Here is a 21,300-nt window from a genome sequence, read left to right as displayed (position 1 = left end):
TATACAAAATTGTTTGCCTTCAAGTAAGTTCCAATGAATAAGGATGATAGAAGACTTGATGTCTTTGAGCTATGGTGTTGGAGAACAACACTGAACATTACATGGACTGCCAAAAGAATAAATATGTCTTGGAGAAAGTTCAGCCTTCACCTCACATACTTCAGACATGTTGTTAGGAGACGCTACTTTGGGACAGGGACATGATAATTGGAAGGGTGGATGGTCAGCGAAGGAGAAGACCCTCAACCAGGTGGACTGACATGTAACTGACAGACACTGCTGTGATGGGCTTTTGTGTGTGTCAGGAAGTGTGAGGTTGACACAGGTTAGGGGAGGTTTCAAATCTATTGTTCACAGAGTCACTACGGGTTGTACTTGACCAGACAGCACCTAATAACAGCAACAACTTGTTAAAAAGTAGAAATAAGTTCCAAAGATTTTTTTTGTGATTGAAATTTTTAAGGAAGAAAATTTCCAGGTGGATCCAAACTATCAAATGTTGCTTATTAACAAGATACAAATAATTTACACCATTCAGGGACCCTCTAGGACACTCTATCTTAATGTGATTAAAGAAGCTTTTTCTCAATGTGTTGTTCCTAGACAAGTAACATTATCATTGCCTGGAAAATAATTAGATATGGCAATTCTCAGGTCTCATTGCAAGTCAGATAAAAAAAAAATCCAACGAAGGAACTGAGACAGCCATCAGTGTCTTAACTAATCTGTTGAGTGGTTCTAATGCATTTGAAGGCTTGAGAAGATTTAAAAAGCACTGAACTAGAAAATAAATGTTTAACACCATATCTCTTCTATCACAATGGCAGCTGACTGTTGTAAGAGATCTACAGGTTGTAAATCTCCTCCCTTGCAATTAACTGCCTCTGAAAGCCTGCTGGAGGTTCAGAGAAGAGTCAGTTCCAACTAGATGGCAAAGAATAAAATTAAAGCTTATAGTAGTGACAAATCTAGTAAGTAGTACTTACCTATGGTTTCCTTTTCTCTGCATATTCAAAGTCTTTTCATTCCCAGTTTATTCATGTTGTTAGGTGTCACCCATAGCAACCAGATCTGAGCCTTTTTCTGTCCGGCACCATCCACATGATTTGTGTCATGCTCAAGTTTGTGGTAGTCACCGAGTCAATCCATATTGCAGAGGAGTTTGTTCTCTTCCTTTCCCTTTTTCCTTCCACCTTTTCCAGCATGATGACTCTCTCCAAGGATTTCTTCCTTCAAAGAATATGCTCAAAGTAAGTGAGACAAAGTTTCATCATGCTTGTATCCAAGGAGCACTCTGGTTGCATTCTCATCAGGATCGATTTGTTTGTTCTTTTGGTAATCCCTAGTATATTTAATACTATTTGCTAGCATCACACTTCAATGACTTTGATTCTTCTTGGGTGATTTTTATTCATCGGCTAACTTTCTGTTGCATAAAAAGCAGTTGGAAATATAATAGTTTGGATCAAGTGAGCCTTACTCTTTAAACTGGCAGCCTTCTCATTTGGATTTTGGAAAGGCCCTTGACAGAAGATTTTCCCTAGAGCAAAATATCTCTTAATCTTTTGGTTGTTTCTACTATGGGTGTTGACTGTGGATTCAAGTAAAATTAAATCATTGACAATCACAAATCATGATATTCTGGCACCACTGACTGTGTACTCTGTCACATGGCAGAGTCTTATAAGAATCCCTAGCTGGATCATTCTTTAATAAGAATGCTATGAGCCACATTAAATTTCACCCTTCTTGAAAAGTTGTTGTTTTAGGTACTGTCAAATCAAGCACAACTCATAGTGACCCTATGGACAACAGATATGAACCCTGTCCTCTTCTATGCCATCCTCACTTCCTAACACACTAGAACCCATTGGGGCAGTCACTATGTCAGTCCATCTGGTTGAAGGTCTTCCTGTTTTTCACCAACATCTGTCTTTCCAATAATCATGCCCCTCTCCAAGGAACAGCCCCTCCTAACAACATGTCTGAAGTATGTGAGACGAAGCTTTATTAACTTTGCCTCCAAAGAGCACACTGGCTGCACTTTCTCCAAGACATATTTGTTTGTTCTTTTGGCTGTCCATGGGGATGTTCAGTACTCTCCTCCAATGCTACAGCTCAAAGGCATTAATACTTCTTCTGTTATTTTTATTCATAATTCAGCCATCATATGCATAGCACATGATCATGGCCTAAATCAAATACATCTTGAGAGACTTAATGCACTGAGAAAGTCTGTGGTCAGGAAACTCTCCAAATTATTGAGGAGCAATGATGTCAGTTTGAGGACTAGGGTGTACCAATTCAGGTGCTTCTTGGAATAAGATTAAAGAAATCTCCCTTCTAGTGAGTTTGCTTTCTTTCCCACATTTTCTTTATCAGGAGAACTTAGCTCAGTAGATTCTTGAAATGAAGTTGCTGTTGATATTTCTGCAATCTTTGCCCCTTTAAATCTATTGAAAAAATAATTATTTTATACTCTCTTTATGACTTTTCTCTGCAGGGTAATATCCCAGGAATTAATCAGAATCTTTATATCCTATACATCTATATTCCATTTAACCCTTGTAGAATGAGCTATTGGATTAGTGCAATGGTTATCAACCATGGTCACATGTTTTAATCATTGCTGAAGTTTTTAAAGACCTCATCCCTTGGCTACACTAGAGAATTTGGAGTGAGATATTGGTATAGCTTTCCCTTTCCTTGTCTCTTACTTCCCTGTGGCTCAGTTGGTTGTTTTATCTGAGAGCTCAACAAGATAATAGCAGGTTAGAAATTAGTCTGGTGGGAGAGTATATTGAGAATAGAATTCTCCAACCAAAACATATGCAAGTTTCTAGAACAATAACAAAACATTGCTATTTTTTTGGTAGAATCATAATTTATTAGCAATATTAGAATTAATATAAATATTAGAATAATTATGATTATTATTATTATAAAAACTAAATCTTGGATCAGAAAGAAAAGAAGAAATAACTACATGAAAATAGGTGTTACATTAGGATAATCAGCTATCAAGGAACCATTTAATATGCTAGATAACAACGATATTAGTTAAAAGACTAAGTTGTGTCTGGTCTAAATGATAGTATTTTCAGTTGCTTCTTTGGATCTGAAAGTTGGACAACAAACAAGAATTAATTCCTTTAAATTGTGGTATCAGAGTATTGAATGTCCCATGAACTTCCAAAAACAATGAACAAATCTATCTTGGAAAAAGGACAACCAAGGTGTTTCTTAGAGTCAAACATGGTAAAATTTTGGCCCACACACTTTTTTAGCATGTTATCAGGAGGGTCTAGTCCTTGGAAAAAGACATCATCCTGGGGAAAGTAGAGAGTCTGTTAAAGAGAAAAAAGCCCTCAACAAGATGGACTAACACACTGACTGTAACAACCGGCTCAAGTATAGTAAGTTAAGACAAGATGCTGACCTGCTGTTCATCAGGTCTCTATGAGTCATAGTCAACAAGGAACCTAACCCTAATATCTACTGATACTCATGCCATTTAAAGATTTTGACTGGTTGAAACACAGCTCTTCCTTTGTCATACACCTTTACAGATGTGACTTAGCTGGAGTCATTTGTTCTGATTCTAAAGACATCTACATTCTTTTGGTTATAATTTTACTTTAAAGCATACCAACCTACAGGGACTGAATTTCTAGGAATTAAATTATTCATATCACCATTGTTTAATACAATCCTTGCATTTATTTATTCAGTTCATAAAATAAATCTATGTTTCTGAATTTGTGAAACTTTGCAAAAGGATTATCACTGATACTGGCTGGTGACAAGGCAAATTTATGTAATGACTATCATTTTTTACATAGGAAGCTTATTTTCTTTATAACACCCTACAATTGCCTATCTATTTCTTAATCAAATGGCTATGATTACTCTACAAATATGTTATTGTTGTTGTTATGTGACATCCAATCAACTATTACTCATAGCAACCCTGTGAACAATGGCTCTGAATTTGCCCTATCTTGAGCCAATCCCACTGTCTCTGACATGCCTGCCCCCATTGCCTCAGTCACCATGTCAATCTATTTCATCTAGGGTCTTCCTCTTGTGTGGTGATATTCCACCATTCTAAGCATGTTGCCATTCTTCAAAGACTGGTTCCTTCTGGCAACATGCCCGAAGTACGTGAGGCAGAGTTTACTAATTCTTGCCTCCATCAAGCAACCTAGCTTTAGAATCTCCAGGACAGACTTATTTGTTCTTTTGGTATTCCTTGGTATGTTCAATACTCTTCTCCAGTATCACAACACAAAAACATTGGTTCTTCTGCATTATTAGTCATTTTTCAGCTCTCATATACATAGCAAGCAACTGAGACTTGGCCTGGATCAGATGTATTTAAGTCTCTAGACTAACATAATTGGTCTTTAGCACTCTGGAGAGGTCCCTGAAATACTTTCTTAAAGCAACTCTTGGTTTCCCGACTTCTGGTATCAATAGTGGACCTGAACAACATAAAATAATTAGCAATTTCAATCTTTTATCCATCTATCATCCATCATGTTGTTACCATTGGTCTAGTGGTGAGAATCTTTGTTTTCTTGATGTTGAAATGTAGTCTATTATATGTATGTATGTTGTTGTTATTGTTGTTACTAAGTGCCGTCAAGTCATAGATGACTTATAGTGACCCTATGAAAGAAAGATATGATCACTTGAATAACTTTCATTGATTCTCTAAGTTCATAGAGTTTCTGGAGGCAAGCTGTTTTGAAAGTGGATGCCACTCCTGCTTCCAAGCTTGTTTTAGTTGGGAAGCCCCACCAAATACTGTCCACCATCAGTAACCATTATCACATTTGACACATCAGTGTTATAGTGTTTAACATCACAGCAACCACGAGTTACATCTGTTTGGCAAATGGACAGACAGTGCTATACCACTTAGATAAATGCTTGACCAAAGCCAATTAAAACCAGGCCTGAGGGCCACAGATTTATATCACTCACCTTTGGCTTGGTAACATAACTTTCTATCCACTGACCAACAGAGCTCTCTCTGTTTTTGTTAAGTGCTGTTGAGTTGTAGATGGCTTATAGTGACCCTATGAACAAAAGAATGAACACTTGAATAACTTCAGTTATGTATATGTGGAGAGAAGTTCTACAGATTAAAAAGCATAGCTTTCTTTTTCATGCTGTAGTATTTTGTGCTTCAAGAAGAATAACTTCCCAGGTATTCAGATGGGGGAAAAGTAAAACTTGGGGGAAAAAAAAAACCAAAACAAAACCAAAACAAACAGCAAGCAAGACACTAAATTATTCAATAAAAAAAAAAAAAAAAAAGTCAAGAGGTAGTGGTTAGAAAGTTCCAGATAACTTGACTTTCATGTCATCATCTTTGTTTCAGTTACTGTGACTGACTCCTTCTCTCCAGCCTACACTTAATTGCCCTGGAATCCAACTTGAAACACTACAGGATTAAAGGAAAAGGGAATATGAACCAACTTTGATTTTAGATAATGTTTTTAAATCCTTTGCCAAAGTAAGTTTCCTATCAATATTATATGGAGACATTCAATTAAAACTAAGTGATACGTTTTGTGAGAAATGAGATATTGGAAGGCTATTAAATTTCTGGAGCTTAAGGAGATGATGATTATGAATAGAGTCATGAATAAGCTGGAACAGAACTAAAGTAGAAAATATTTCTGGCAACTGAAAATATAATATCATTTCTGGCACTGAAAAATAAAAAAAGTAAATGTGGGACAAAGGAAAAATTAATGAATCCCATATACTACTGAGGGATATGTTTTAAAAAAATCATTTAAATAATCGATCCTTGTTTCTCTAATGTTAACTTTGTCACTTTAGCATTGTATATACTAGGAAGAAATATTAATCCTTGTTGTTGTTTTTGTTGTTATTGCTGCTGCTGCTGCTGTGTGTTGTCACGTTGGAACCGCCTCACATCTGACACTCCAGCAAGTTTTCAGAGGTTATAAATTATGTTGTTGTTGTTGTTATGTGTCGTAAAGTCACCTGCAACTCATAGCAACCCTATGTAACAACAGCCCTAAACTCTCCTCTGTCCTGTGCCAATCTCCCTATCTCCAACACACCCATCCTGATTACCCCAGCCACTGAATCAATCCACCTCATAGAGGGCCTTCCCCTCCTGTGCCTGCCCTCCACCCTTACAAGCATGATGTCCCTCTCCAAGGACCGGTCTCTCCTTACAACATGACCAAAGTATGTCAGATGAAGCCTCAGAATACTTACCTCCAAGGAGCAGCCTGGCTTAACCCTCTCCAGGACGAATCTGTTTGTTTTCTTAGCAGTCCATGATACCGTCAACACTCTTCTCCAGCACCACAGCTCAAAGGCATCAATTCTCCTTCTATCCTCCCTAGTCATTGTCCAACTCACTGAAGCATAACAAGTGATTGCAAAGACCATGGCCTTTATCAAATGCTTAGTCCCCAGAGAGATACCATTGCTCTTCAGTACTTTGAAGAGGTCTCTAACAGCAGACTTTCCCGTAGCAATGCATCTTTTAATTTCCTGGCTGCTGGTGCCAAGCGTGTTTACTGTGGAGCCAAGCAAACTAAAGCTGTGAACAATCTCAATCTCTTCACCATCCATCCTAATGCTGCCAGTTGGCCCAGTGGTGAGAATCTTTGTCTTCTTGACATTGAGCCTCAATCCATATTGGAGTTTGCAGTCCTTGACCCTCTGCAGCAAGCATTTCAGGTCCTCCTCAGTTTCAGGAAGCCGGGTTGTGTCATCTGCATAATGTAGATTGTTGATAGATCTTCCACCAATCCTGACTCCACATTTCTCCTCATACAGCCCATCCTCCTGGATGATCTGTTCTGCCTACAAGTTGAAAAGGTGTGGAGACAGGACACGTTCCTGGCGTATGCCCTTCCTGATTTTGAACCATACAGTGTTTCCTTGTTCTCGTCTAAACGACTGCCCCTTGTAGCAAAGTATAGGTGTCACATTAGCAAGATCAAGTGTTCTGAGATTTCCATTCTTCTCAGAATCAGCAAGAAAATTTCCATCTTTCTCTTGCAGAGCTGTTGAGTTTGAACTAAACGCCTTTGGGTTGGCAGTGCTATTCTTTACCACGTTCTCATTAGAGAGCCATAACTAGTCTTTTGAATTTTTAGTTAACGTAGTGTAACTACATATTGTGATAAAATGTTTGTTTTTGTTTGTTTTTTTAAAGGACTAAAAAGGCACTGTTAGTTGCTGTAGAGTTATTGGCTCTGACGCACAGTGACTCTTAGTATAACAGAGAGAACCCCGCTGACCTGTGCTAAGCTTGTAATCTCCTCTATGCTAAGTCTGTCATTATAGACTCTGTACAAATGTCAACCTGTCTCCTTCATTGTCCTCCTCTCCTTCACTGCTCTTATACTTTTCAAAGCATAATGTCCTTTTCCTGGACAGGCTCTTCTAGATAACATGTTCATAGTACCTGAGACAAGGTCTCACTCTCTGCCTCTAAGAAATACCTGTACACACTAATTCCAAGATAAATTTGTTTATTATTCTACCAATCTATTGTGCATATTTTTTTTACATTTCCCATTTTGTATTTCTTTTTTAAATAATTCTTTTATACTGGTTTACATACAAAGTTAATAAAGTTCATATACATTGTTTTTCACACTGGACTTTCCCCCTTTCTTTTACCAATCCCTCCCTCCACATATTTAATGCTCTTCACCAACAACATAATTCAAGCATCAATTCTTCTTTAGTTCCTTATTTACTACCCAATTTTCACATGCATTTGTTGTTATTGTGGTGTTGTTATGTGCCATCAAGTTGCTTGTGACTCATAGCAAGTCTATGTACAATAACCCTAAACCTTGATATATCTTGTGCCAAGCTTATTGTTTCTGACAGGACTGCATCCATTACCCCAGTCACTGAATCAGTCCATCTCATCAAGGGTCTTCCTCTCTTGTGCTTTCCTTCCACCCTCCCAAGCATGACATCCCTCTCCAAGACCTGGTCCATCCTGGCAACATGTCTAAAGTATGTCAGACAAAGCTTCAAAATGCTTACCTTCACAAAGCAGCCTTATTTCACTCTCTTTAAGATGAATCTGTTTGTTCTCCTAGAAGTCCATGGTATATTCAAAACTCTTCTTCAGTACCACAGCTCAAAGGCATGAAGTCTTCTGTCATCCCTAGTCATTGTCGAGCTTTCTGACACATCGCAAGTATGGCAAAGATGATGGCCTGAACGAAGTGCACCTTAGTCTCCAGACTGATGATGTTGCTCTACTGCACTCTGGAGAGATACCTGACTACACACTTTCCCAATGCAATATGTCTTTTAGTTTCCTAGCTGCTGGTACCAAGAGTGTTGATCATAGAGCCAAGGAAAGTAAAGCTGTTAACAATCCCAATCTCTTCCCTGTCTATCATGATGCTGCCAATCAGCCCAGTGGAGAAGGAATGAAAAAAAAAAAAAGGAAAGACGCATCTTTATTATTCTTGCTATTTAGCATTTTAAGGAGGTTCATGACAGACTTGCCCAGTGCAATATGTGTTGCTTCCTTGAGAGGGAGCTCTGTAGGGAGTTATGCTGCTAACTCAAAGGCCTTGCCTCTCTGGTGGTTTAAATCTACCAGCTGCTCCACAAGAGAAAGTTGATCATCTCCTTGGAAAATCGAATGAAAGGTTAGCAATAAGGTATCATCTAGTTTACTATGATTCATAATGACTCTATGAGTTGGTTCCAACTACACAGCAATAAGAAGGAAACTTCTATAGGTGTTGATTGTATATTTCAATAAAATGAAATCATCGACAACTTCAATCTTTTCTTCATTTATCATAATATTGTTTATTGGTTCAGTTGTGAAGACCATATTTCTTTATGTTAAAATTTAATCCATACTGAACATTGTTATCTATGAGTTTCATTGGAAAGTGTTTCAAGTCTTCAACCATGGTAGTGTTGCTTGCACATACAGATTTGTTGATGAATCTTCTTCCAAAACTCATGTTAGTTTTCTTTCTATAGCTCCACTGCTTGGGAAGGCCCTCTATGAGGTGGATTGATTCAGTGACTGGGATAATTGGGATGGGAGTGTCAGAGACAGTGCGATTGGCACAGGACAGAGTGGAGTTTAGGGCTGTTGTACATAGGGTCGCTATGAGTCGCAAGCGACTCGATGGCACATAACAACAACAAACAACATAATAAGTATGACAACTGTGCTTGCTGAAACTGAGGAGGACCTGAAGCACTTGCTATACGGAAGGTCAAGGACTGCAGCCTTCAATATGGATTGAAGCTCAACATCAAGAAAACAAAGATTCTCACCACTAGGCCAATTGGTAGCATCATCATGGATGGTGAAGAGTTTGAGATACTTAAGTGTGCTTGGCTCTACAATCAACACTTTTGGCAGCAGCAGCCAGGAAATCAAGAGGCAAGAAGCATAGGGAAAGTCAGCTGTCAAGCATAGGGAAAGTCAGCTGTCAAGGACCTCGCCAGAGTACTGAAGAGCAATGGTATCATGCTGGAGACTAAGGTGCACCTGATTTGGGCCATAGGTTTTCCTGGAGAGGGTGAAGCCAGGCTGCTCCTTGGAGGCAAGGATTCTGAAGCTTCATCTGACATACTTTGGGTATATTTCAAGGAGCGACCAGTCCTTGAAGACGGACATCATATTTGGGAGGGTGGAGGACAGTGCAAGAGAGGAAGACCCTCGATGAGATGGATTGATTCAGTGATTGGGGTAATGGGAGTGGGTGTGTTGGAGACAGTGAGGGTTTAGGGCTCTTGTACATAGAGTTGCTATGAGTTGCAAGCAACTCGACAACACATAACAACACCACCAACATGACAAAATAACAGATATGGTTAAAAGACATAAAGTTTTATGGATTTTAAGCTGTTCTTTTTGCATGATTACTTCTTGATCCATGTATAGGTATTGCATGAGCACAATTAAGTGTTCTGGAATTCTAATTACATGAAATATTCTCCATAACATTTAATGATCCACAGAATTTGGTATATTGGAATTCTAATTATCTGAAACACTTTCCATAATATTTAATGATCCACATAGTAAAATTACTTTGCATCGTCAATAAAACACAAGTAAATGAGTTCTAGAAATTCTCTGCTCTAAGCTGAGATACATCTGATATATAATCAGTGGTATTTATTCTGTGTTCAACAGCCACTTTTAAATCTGGCTCGTATTTCTAAAAATTCCTTCTCTGTGTATTGCTTTAGCAATATTTAAGCAATCTTCAGGAAGTATTTAAATTAATATTTTCCACATCTTGTTGGATAACCTTTTTTTTTTTTTCAAATGGGCACAAATATGGATCTCTCTCTCAGACTGTTGATAACCATATCCAGCACTGCAACTGCTTTTTGAAACAACTGGTGTTCTGTCAATTCCCTGAAGTGTAGTTGGGTTTTTATTTGTTTTTTACACTTCTTTAAATATCGTTGGTTCCTCAACATACACTGTTTTCAGAAATGGTTCAGTGTCAACCAATTCTTTTTAATATGTACTCCGTGTACCCCTACCATGTTAGTTTGACACTTCTACATAGTATATGCAAAGGCATTTGGCTGTGCGGATTTTAACATATTATGGCTAAAATTGAGATGAATGGGGCTATTGTAAGTCTCATGTAAGCACATAATTTTACTCATACAAAACCTAAACAAAGAACAAAAAGGTGTTACTCAAACAGAGAAAAGGGGCATTATATGGTTTACAACCAGGAAAGGTGTGCATCAAGGCCATATCTTTTCTCCATACCTACTCAAACTATATGCTGAACAAATCATTCCAGCTGCTGGACTTTATGAAGACAATGTGTCATCAAAATCAGGGGAAGACACATAACAACTTGCATTATGTAGACAACACAAGCTTGCTTGCTGAAAGGAATAAAAACTTACGCTTAAGCTCAGACTATAGCCTTCAGTATGAACTACATATCAACATCAAGGACAAAAAAAATCTTTACCACAGGCCCAAGAAGCAACATCATGATAGATGGAGAGAAGACTGAATTCCCCAATGCTTTCATTCTGCCTGGATCTATAAGCAAGACTCTTGGTCCCACAGGCAAGAAATTAAAGGACAAAATACATTGAGAAAGACTCTTACCATTCTCCAAAGTACAAAGGAGCAATGATGTCAGTTTGAAGACTAAGGTACACCTGGTTCAAGTCATAATCTTTTCAATGTATTTGAGAGTTGGACAATGAATAAGGATGATGAGAAAAATTGGTGCTCTTGAGTAGTGGTGTTGCAGAAGAGTGTTGAATACCTCATGGACTGTCAAAAGAATAACTAAGTATATCTAGGGGAAAGTGCAAACAGAATGCTTTTTAGAAGCAGGGATGATGAAACTCCATCTCACATATCTTGGACATGTTGTTAGGAAGGGCTGTTCCTTGGAAAGAGTTATCATGCTTGGACAAGTGAATGGTCAGTGAAAGAGAGGAAGACTGTCAAGGAGATTGATTGACACAGCAACTGCAGCAATGGGCTCAAATGTGGCAGGGATGATGAACATAGCATAGAATAGGGCAGGGTTCATATCTATTGTTTGTAGGGTAACTAGAAATCGTACTCAACTCTGCACCAGTTAATAGAAACAACATGGATCAATATTTCATATATAAAATTCTTTAGTATTGAAATCTTAGGCTTGATTTTATTTTCCCCCCAGTACATTCAGGGTCAGAAATGAACACCACATTTTTCCCTTTTGATTTTCAAACTCCTGATTTTTTTGTGATAATAAAGCAGAGGAAGTCCCTCATGGGTGTGTTAGAGACAGTTTGATTGGCACAGGAGAGAACAGAGTTTAGGGCTGTTGTACATAGGGTCACTATGAGTCGCAAGAGACTCGGCGGCACGTAATAACAACAGCAATACTTTGTCATCTTGAGATGTCCTTTGAAATCTTGTCTTCAACTCTCTGACTTCACTTCTTTTTGTTTGTTGTTGGATGTGGTTTTGAGTCAGAACAAATTCATAGCAACTCTCCAGCAAGTGCATTTGTATAATATTTTTGGTTTAGCTCCAGTATATTCAAGAGCAAGTTTCACAGTAACTTCTGACATCCATGTAGTCTTTTCCCCCCTAAAAGTTAAATGACCTTTAAAATTTGTTTTCAATTGTTGCTTCCTTAATAATCTCTAAATTCAGGCAAGATTCATTCGGGGTTATATTTTGTCTCTTATGGATCTGTCTTCATTTTCTTCAGCTTCGGTCTGAACTTGCATATGAACTGTTCATCTGTCATCTCCTAACCTTGTTCTGATAGTGAGCGTCTCCACAGATGTAGGCACACCTTATTTTGCACAGTTTTTGTGAATTTGATTCCTGTATATGCTGTGAGGTGATGTCCCTGTATATTACTGTTATTTGGTGTCTTTTTTCAAAGCACCTGAATTTAATATTTAATTGGTACTATTGAATTCTAGCATGTAAAGTCTGGTATGATTTTTATTATCAATTTTATCTGTTCCAACCACCAGTCCCTCTTCTTTGTTTTTGCATTCAGATCACCACTTATTATGAATGCATCTATATTGTAAGCTATATAGATATCAGACCAGAGAATTTGGTAGGTGTCTTCAGTTTCTTCATCTTTAACTTTAGTAGCTGGTGCATAAATATGAATAATAGTCTTATCAACATGATTTCTTTGTGTGTGTATGAATATTATCCTATCATTGACAGCATTGCACTTAAAAATTAGACCATAAAATATGAATTTTGATGAGCGAGACAACATTCCTTTTCAATTTGACATTCTGAATACAGTAGAATACATGATTCAAAACTAATACTCAGGAAATTGATCTTTTTGTGTCCCATTTCATTTTGACAACTACCAGTTTTCCTACATTCATACTTCATATATTCCAGTTTCCACTTGTTAATAAATTTTTGCATCTGTTTCTTCTCCTTTCAGTCATGGCAGATCAGGAAATGAAGAGCTTTCACTGATTGAAAGCTTTAATCTCTGGGTGGAGATCACCAGGACAACATAGTTGCCAGAGTTTAAGAGGGGGAAGAATGGGAAAGATTCAATAAAGCCTTGAAAAGATGGTGTAATAACAGGGATAAATAGATGATAATTGATTATATAGGAAGCTCTAATGTCCTAGTTGCAAGAAGCTGCTCGGCAATCCCAAGGCATGCTGTTGGAGGACACCAGCTGCTCTGTGGGAGAAGGATGGGCAATCTCCTCCTGTGTGATTAACTGCCTCTGAAAACCAGAGTAGGATCAGCTATGGGTCGATTCCAACTCTATGGTAGACAACAACAATAAAGGATTATCTATGAACAACAATAATAGTATGAAAAACAATGTAAATGAGAGGTTGTATTGAATACAATGCATTATTGCATGAAAACAAACAAAAACAAATAGATTTTAAGAAAGCAACTTTTCCTCAGCTATAATTACTGTTTTTCAAATGGAAGGCCTTGTCTTCTGTTTTACTGGACAGATTTCTGTTGCTATTCAAAGTACTTTCCAAGGTCCATTACTTTAGAAGTAGATGAGGCCTACTTCCTAGTCTGTATTAATTAAAACTTCCTCTTAGGTTGAAAAGATTTTAAGTATCGTGACGTAGTTCATGGGTAGAAAAAAGTAGCATATAATCAAGAAATAAACAGTAATAAAAAAGTTCAATCTTCTCTGAAGGAATTGGCAAAAACTAAGGCCCTAGGAATTGATGAAATACCAATTCACTTATTCCAACAAACAAATGCAGTCCTGGATGTGCTCACATCCTAGGTTATGACAAAAAATTTGAAGAAATTTGTCAACAATCTGTATTTATCCTCATTACTCCCAAAAAGTGCTACAGGATGATCCAACATCATGTCGAATAGTATTATTAATAACACATGCAAGTAAAATCTTGCTGAATATTATCCAAAAACAATTAGAACAGTACATTGACTTAGTGTTGTCAGTAATACAACCTGGGTTTAGAAGAAGCTCTAGCACTAGAGATATTATTGCAGATATCAGATGAATCTTGGCTGAAAACAGAGAGTATCAGAAGGATGTCTGTTTGTGTTTTATTTACTATGAAAATACATTTGATAATGTGGATCACAGAAAATTATGTCTAACATTGAGAAGATGAGAATCCAAGAACACTTAATTGTGCTCATGTGTTAAGCCTATATCTACACTAAGAAGAAATTGTCCCAATAGAACATTGTATGGCTTAAAATCAAGGAATGTGTGCATAATCCCTTTCCATATCTTTGAAACCTATATGCTGAACAGATCACTTGAGGTGTTACATTTTTATGAAGAAAAATGTAACATCAAGATTAGAGGAAAACACATTAACAACTAGTATTACACAGATAACACAATCAAGCTGGCTGAAACAAAGCAGGACTTGAGACATTTGCTACAGAAGATGAAGGACTGCAGCATTCAATATGTATTGATCTCAACGTCAAGAAAATAAAGATATTACCACTGGACCAATAGGTAGCATCATGATAGATGGAGAAAAGACTGAAGTTTTTTATATATTGCATCTTACTTGGCTCCATAATCAACATGCTTGGCAGCCTGCTGTCAAGGGCCTCCCCAGAATGCTAAAGAATAACGATGTCAGTCTAAAGACTAAGGCGCTATTTTCAAATGCCTGCTATGCATCTGAGAGCTGGACAATGAATAAAGATTACAAAACGATGCATCATTGCCTTTGAGCTGTGGTGCTAGAGAAGAGTGTTGAACATATCATGGACTGCCAAGAAAGCAAACAGGTCTGTCCTAGAGAGGGTAAAACCAGGCTGCTTCCTGGCAGCAAGGATTTTGAAGCTCAGACTCACATATTTTGGGTATGTTGTCAGGAAGGGCCAGTCCTTGGAGAAAGATATCATGCTTGGAAGGGAAGAAGATCAATGCAGGAGAGGAAAAGCCTAAATTAAATGAAGTTACACAGTGATCGTGACTGTGTCAATGGGGTAAAAAGGTGTCAGAGATAATGAGGTTTTCTCAGGATGGAGCAAGGTCCAGAGGCATCCTTCATTGAGCCACTTCGAGGAATAGTTGACTCAATGGCACAAAACAACATCAACAGTTGTCACAAATTGTTAACTGTTCAACCACAGAGAAGGTTGACAGTTTGCACTTACCTGGAGATGCCTTTGAAAGTAGGACTGGAGACTTGCTTCTAAAAGTTCATAGACTTTAAAACTATATGGACGTGAGGTCACTATCATTATGAGTTGGAGTCAACGACTACCAACAACAATGCTCTGGTAGAAAAGAAAAGGTGCTGTGCTTTCAACCCAAAGGTATGCAGTGAGAATCCATGGGAGAAACATGCTCAATCTCCTCCCGTGTGATTATACTCCCTCTGAAAACCTGCTGGAGGGTCAGCTATGAGTCAGTTCCTTCTTGACAATACATCCTAACTATAAGAACTACAATATTGTATTTTCAAAACGAAGGGAAATGTAATGAAGATATTAAAAAGTGGCTAAAGTAGGAAGGAAGTCACAATAAAATAAGAAAACGCAATGGGAAAAAAATGTAGGAAACATCGAGAAGAAAAAGTGAATATATTAGAGGCTTAATTATATTTTCATTTGAGTCTTACCAGTTGTAGCTGGAGAATAAGCATAAGGCGTGTTTTCTGGACATTTGTTTATGATCAAATTCATGTTTCTATAATTTAAGCATAATAGTCTGCCACCTGGTGACCAGGTAATGTTGTTTTTCTGCCCTCATTTTAAATGCGTTGTGTCACACCTACATAAAAGGACAGAAGCCTACATCACTTCCACTTAATAGTGTGAATGTATCTACAGAGCCAAATGCTCTCCAAGCCCAGCACTCTGAGGTTATCCAAACAAATGAAACCATTGCCATTGAGTCCACATCAATGCCGAACCTCCCTATGATACACAGTAGAGCTGCCCCAGAGCATTTCCAAAACTGTGCATCTTTACAGAAGGAGACTGCCATTTTGTTTGCCTGGAGAGCAGCTGGTGAGTTCAAATCCCGGACCTTCTAGTTAGCAGCAGAGCGCTTAACCTCTGCACACAAAGGGCCCTGCCTGGAAGCTACAGTTCTGCACTTTTGTTCAGCTGAAAAGGCATCATTCCTTTCTCTTGGTTTAAAAAGCTGTTCGACTACATTCACATTTTATTAGCAAGTGAGTATGACCCAAACAGTGTGTGATAAACACACAAAGGCTGTTTTTTCTCATTATATTGGATGACAAGTGAGATCTTACAGCTTCACATTAAATCAGTGGAAAAACAATTATCTGTTAAAAAAAAAAGTGTCCGTGCAAACATTTTTCCTACAGAGCTAAAGATTCAAGGCAACATGTCTGGAATGTGTTTCTCCCTTCAGGCTCCTTTATTCCATGAAACAGCTGTCTCAATTTCCGCTCTTCCTGGAGCCTCCTTTTGGTCTCCCTGCAAAGCCATTCCTTCTTAATCTACCTCATTCTGACCCCACAGATGGGAACCGTATGTTTCCCAGTTTAAAGAAGTGGGTCCACTATTTTTACCAGAGATGTTTGGCCACATTTTCTACAGTCTTCATGATAGTGTGGTCTGGTTTGGGTTTGATTTTCTGCCGTTAATAAGCATTATAGCATTTGTTGATGCATCTCAGAAAAATATGTAAAATAAAGAATAAAATTGTGAAGCAGGTATGTTTTGGATAAACAAATTATTATTTTTTTTTTTAAAAAAAAGACTTGAACATTTATGGGGACAACTTACAGGGACAAACATAAAAGACATACCTGATTGTTTATCATTGGATTGGTCTATACGAGCCAAAAATGATGAGAACAAAGATGGTACAGTGTAGACATAATTGCAGACTGCTCCAGCCACAGAAAGATGGGCCAACAGAGAAATGCAAGTGTACAAAAGACATGTCAGTGTTTCTTAGAGATTATGTTCACTGGTGAATCAATGTCTTCGTGTCTATCAATGGCATCTATAAATAAATCTTCCTTTTAAATGCTATCTTTATCTAAAATATTCAGAAAATATTTGATCCAATTATGTATTCATTTAATACATGAAAGCTATAATTCATATATCATTTTTAAAATAAGGAAATACAAATTAATTTAAGTATTCTTTTGCTTTTTAAAGAAAACTAACAAAGAAAGGTGGAAAGAAGCAAGAAGCCATATATATATGGTTAAGGAAGGATCTGGGATTGGAGGGTGGTGTAGTATGTTACCTGTGGTGCTGCTAACCAAAAGGTCAGTGGTTCAAATCCAGCAGCTCCTCTGTAAAAGAAAGATAGGTGGTCGGTCTCTTCCCCAAAAGATTTATAGCCTTAGAAATAGAGGGGTGCTATGAGTTGGAGTTGGGTGGGGATAAAGGCACTGGGCCACAGATCATTCTCTGTGTGCTCAGAATGTGGTCACCCATATGATATTGCATAGACTTCTGTCCATGAGAGCAAGGTCTAAGAGGAAACAGACATTCACTAAATAATGCAAAGGAGGAGGTAATACAACATGAGAAGGGAGTTCAAAGTAAAAGATTTTAAATACAAATTATATTCTTGGAATCAATAGCTCTTTATTTAGGAGTTACAAGTAAGAATTAAAAAGATCAAGTATAGTTTAAAATAGGATCTTTGAAAAAAATGGCCGAAAAGTCTTAAAATCTTATCTAAAAGGTCATTTTTAAGAGAACCCAAATATTTTATTCATAACACTTGCTATACCAAAATAATAGTGAAAATATGTGGAAAAGGACATATTATAACCAAATCATATCATTGTTATTTTTTTCACATGTTATTTTTTAGTGAAAGTGAAACTTTTCATAAAATACTATTGGAGGCGAAAGTTTAATAGAAAGGAATGGAACATTGAAATCTAAGAAACCAAAGATTATCAGGATTGGACAAAATAATCAAGTCCTTCTCCGTTTTTATTATCTTTAAGGGGTCTAAATTAAGGCTGCTTGAGAAAGGAAACTTAGAGATATGACTCTGCATACTTGGACAGTAATTTGAATCTTTTACAATAGTAACACATTCCTGGGGCGGGGGGAATATAGAACAAAATTCAAGGTCCTGAAAAAGACTAGATTTACTGGTCTGATAGAAACTGGTACAATTCCCGAAACTGTCACCCTTAGAGCTCCTGCAGACCTGGAATCAAACAGACTCCCATGGCTTATCTTGGAGCCAAAGAACAGACACAGATAGTAGTCCAAAGTGAACACGGATACTCCTGAGCAATGTCCTTTAGAAAAAGTCAACCACAGAAGACTGAAAGGGCAGCTTTTGCTGAAAAACAAAGTTCGAAAGACAGAGAGGGCTAGGAAAGAAGGATGAATGGAAATAAGCTGCCCAGGGACGAGGGGGGGGGGGGGGCGACGTGGTTTTGTATGTTCTATATTCATAAAAAATAAATATATTGTTCTGTATCTGTGACATGAACATACAAAATAATATTCAAGAACAGCAAGAACACACAAAGAATAAAAGGCATTGGAAAAGATTACTGAGGTTTTAGAAGATCTAAATAATTAAAAACAACAATTAACTGTAATGAAAACCATATGTGCTCGCCAAGACAAACAGGCCAGAGTGTGCTCACTCTCAGAACAGCTGTGCCCTCTGGTGGCCACTGTGGATACACTTAAATTCCTATCACCACTTTGTGATGGAAAATTGTGACTGATGGGTATCTGCTTCTTTGTCAGATTGAAGTTGCCACGGTGATGCCTTCGGGGAACAGAGAGCTCCTGACCCCTCCACCATTGTCCAAGGAGGAAGAAAGTGAGGAAGAGGAGGAGGAGTCCACCCCCAGGCTGATCGATGGCTCCTCCCCTCAGGAGCCTGAATTCCCAGGTGTCCTGGGCCCTCACACCAATGAAGGTCAGCTACATCAGTGTTGAATTCCAATTAAGTCCATCTTAAGTCCAACACCATCCCTCAAAATGTCCAGCCTCCCACTGCTCTGGGAAAGGCATGATGCAAAGCAAAGGTTGTTTAAAAAAAAAAATAGATTTAGAACTGTCACTGCACACAAATTTTTCATTCAAAGCAGTTCTGCTAACTCAACTTTGGTTTACTTCTAATAATCAAAACAATCCTAAAGATTTGTGATGGAAATAGTTGTCTGGCATGCTTCTTCCAGACCTCTAGTTAAATATAATTATAGGCAAATAAATCTGAATATGTGCTTCTGATACAAAGCCAAGGCAACTCCAAGTGGTGATGAGGATGATGAAGAAAGTGATTGGAATAGCAATATTTTACATCGACTGAGAATTTACTAGTCTGTGGATTGTAACATTTAGCACTAAACATATTACTACAGTTGATCATTACAATCTTCCTGAAAGAAGGTTAGTGTCACCCTTTTTCATTATCACCAAAGAAGCTAGCAACTTGCCAACGATTATATAGTTATTTGTTTCTTAAACTAGATTTAAAGCCAAAACTTGTTCCTTAGACAGATGAGCTTCTAACTTAAGGCCACGCCTCTCTAACTAAGGCCACACCTCTCTAAGGCCACGCCTCTCTAACTTAAGGCCACTCCTCTCTGGCTGTCCACCTGAGGTTCCTTGGCGCAAGAGGAGCAATCTCCTCCCACCAGAGTTACAGTCTTTGAAACCCGAGGGAGGGTCAGTTGAGTCAGTTACAATTGGACAATGATGAGAGAGAAAGAATTAGAAACAAGCTTGTTCTCACTTAGTCCCAGGAAGCAGCAGAGAACGAGCCAAAGAGACAAAAGCCTTCCACACTCCAAGTCTCACTTATTAACTGTCTTAAGAATGATCTAAATGATAGCCTTTTCATTAACAAGTAGGAATTGCAAGTGGTAGATTTGATGCTTTCCATTTCTTTCTATAATGTGTCTGTAAGCATACTCAACGAACTCAGATGAAAAGATTTTCACACACCTCCTGAAATGGTCAGTGAGGTTATGTGAAGAAAACATTGGAAAGGTTTTATCAAGTGTCTCCACACTCCAAATGCTAAAGAAACAAAATTGACTTTTAGATAACCCCTGTTCTCAGATGTCCTTATGACTACTGTTGTTGTTATTAGTTGCTGTCAAGGCAAGTATGACTCATAGTGACACTGGGAACAACAGATCTGAACTTCGTCCTATCCTGTGCCATTCTCACGACCTCTGACACACTCAAGCTCATTGCTGCCGGCACTGTGTCAGTCCATCTGGTTGTGGGTCTTCACTTTTTTGCCGTCCCTCCACCTTGCTAAGCATTACACTCCATATTTTAATTGAAATGTATTTCTAAGATTTTAATACAAATCATGATTCAATGATACTGGTTTTGAAAACAGTATTTTTTAAAAAAATTAATTTCTTGTATCCTTATTTGTGTCTCAAAAGTGGCCTGAGAATGAATAATGCAGTTACATTTCAATTTTCATTGTAATTTCCATCTAAGACATATCTACTGAAATTTTAGAAGGAAATTTATACCTCATAAATTCATTAAAGCTAAGTGGTGTGGAAATAGTTACAACATTAAAAATTAAAACAAAATGTTTTCTGTTAATAATACAATTCTTTAAGCTTTTATTCTGAATACACAGAATGTAGGTTTCAGTGGAAAAACTAGAAGTAAATTACTACAGGTGTGACTCTATAAAAAAGTACAATAAGCAATTATTGCAAAATTAGTGTGGTTATAAATGTATATAAGAATCAAATGCCTTACTTTTTAGAATTATTTAAGTGGCCATGTTAACTGACTGTGACTGGCTAACTTATCAAGTATTAAATATTTGATAGATCACCTTTAAAGTTCTAGCTAACTCTTCTTAATCGCATTTCCATAGTTTACTCCTTCCCTTCTTCTATCAGGTCATGTTCCTTGCTCATTTGATCCTCAAGACTTTTATCACATGATTTAATTAGCATCTGTCTCACACAGCAGGTTGTTAAATAGAACTGCATCTCTTTGCTCACCAGTATTACTACATCTAGCCTAGTATCATTCCTTAGCAACAGCTAACATATGAATGAATTAATATTAGTTTTCTTTAATAAGAAATTCACCATTTTTCTCTTGTGGAGCCGCTGGTGGATTTGAACCACATGCCTTTGGGATTGCAGGACAGCTTCTTACCACTAGGCCACCAGAGCTCCCTAAATATTTGCTAATGTCACATGATTTTAAATGAAGTTTTAAAACCTTTTATAATATACTAGTTGTTAGGACAGGCTGAATTGGTACATTTAGGTTAAACATATGAGAAAATAGAAAATACTCTGTAATCATATAAA

At 37.6% G+C, this 21,300-nt stretch overlaps 1 protein-coding gene across 1 annotated transcript in view; it reads left to right on the top strand.

Moving 5' to 3' along the window:
• The window catches only part of EPYC (epiphycan), a 40,214-nt gene that overhangs the window by 10,822 nt on the left and 8,092 nt on the right, over window positions 1-21,300 (top strand). The window contains exon 2 of the mRNA XM_006889507.1: window positions 18,740-18,914. Coding sequence (XP_006889569.1) covers window positions 18,740-18,914 — 175 coding nt within the window. The remainder of the gene's footprint in view (window positions 1-18,739; window positions 18,915-21,300) is intronic.

The sequence above is a fragment of the Elephantulus edwardii genome, unplaced genomic scaffold, assembly GCF_000299155.1.
Source record: "Elephantulus edwardii isolate Elephantulus edwardi_28Jun2011 unplaced genomic scaffold, EleEdw1.0 scaffold00078, whole genome shotgun sequence".
In the NCBI taxonomy this organism is placed as follows: domain Eukaryota; kingdom Metazoa; phylum Chordata; class Mammalia; order Macroscelidea; family Macroscelididae; genus Elephantulus; species Elephantulus edwardii.
The sequence above is the reverse complement of the archived record's forward strand: the minus strand, read 5'-3'. Positions and strand labels throughout refer to the sequence as shown.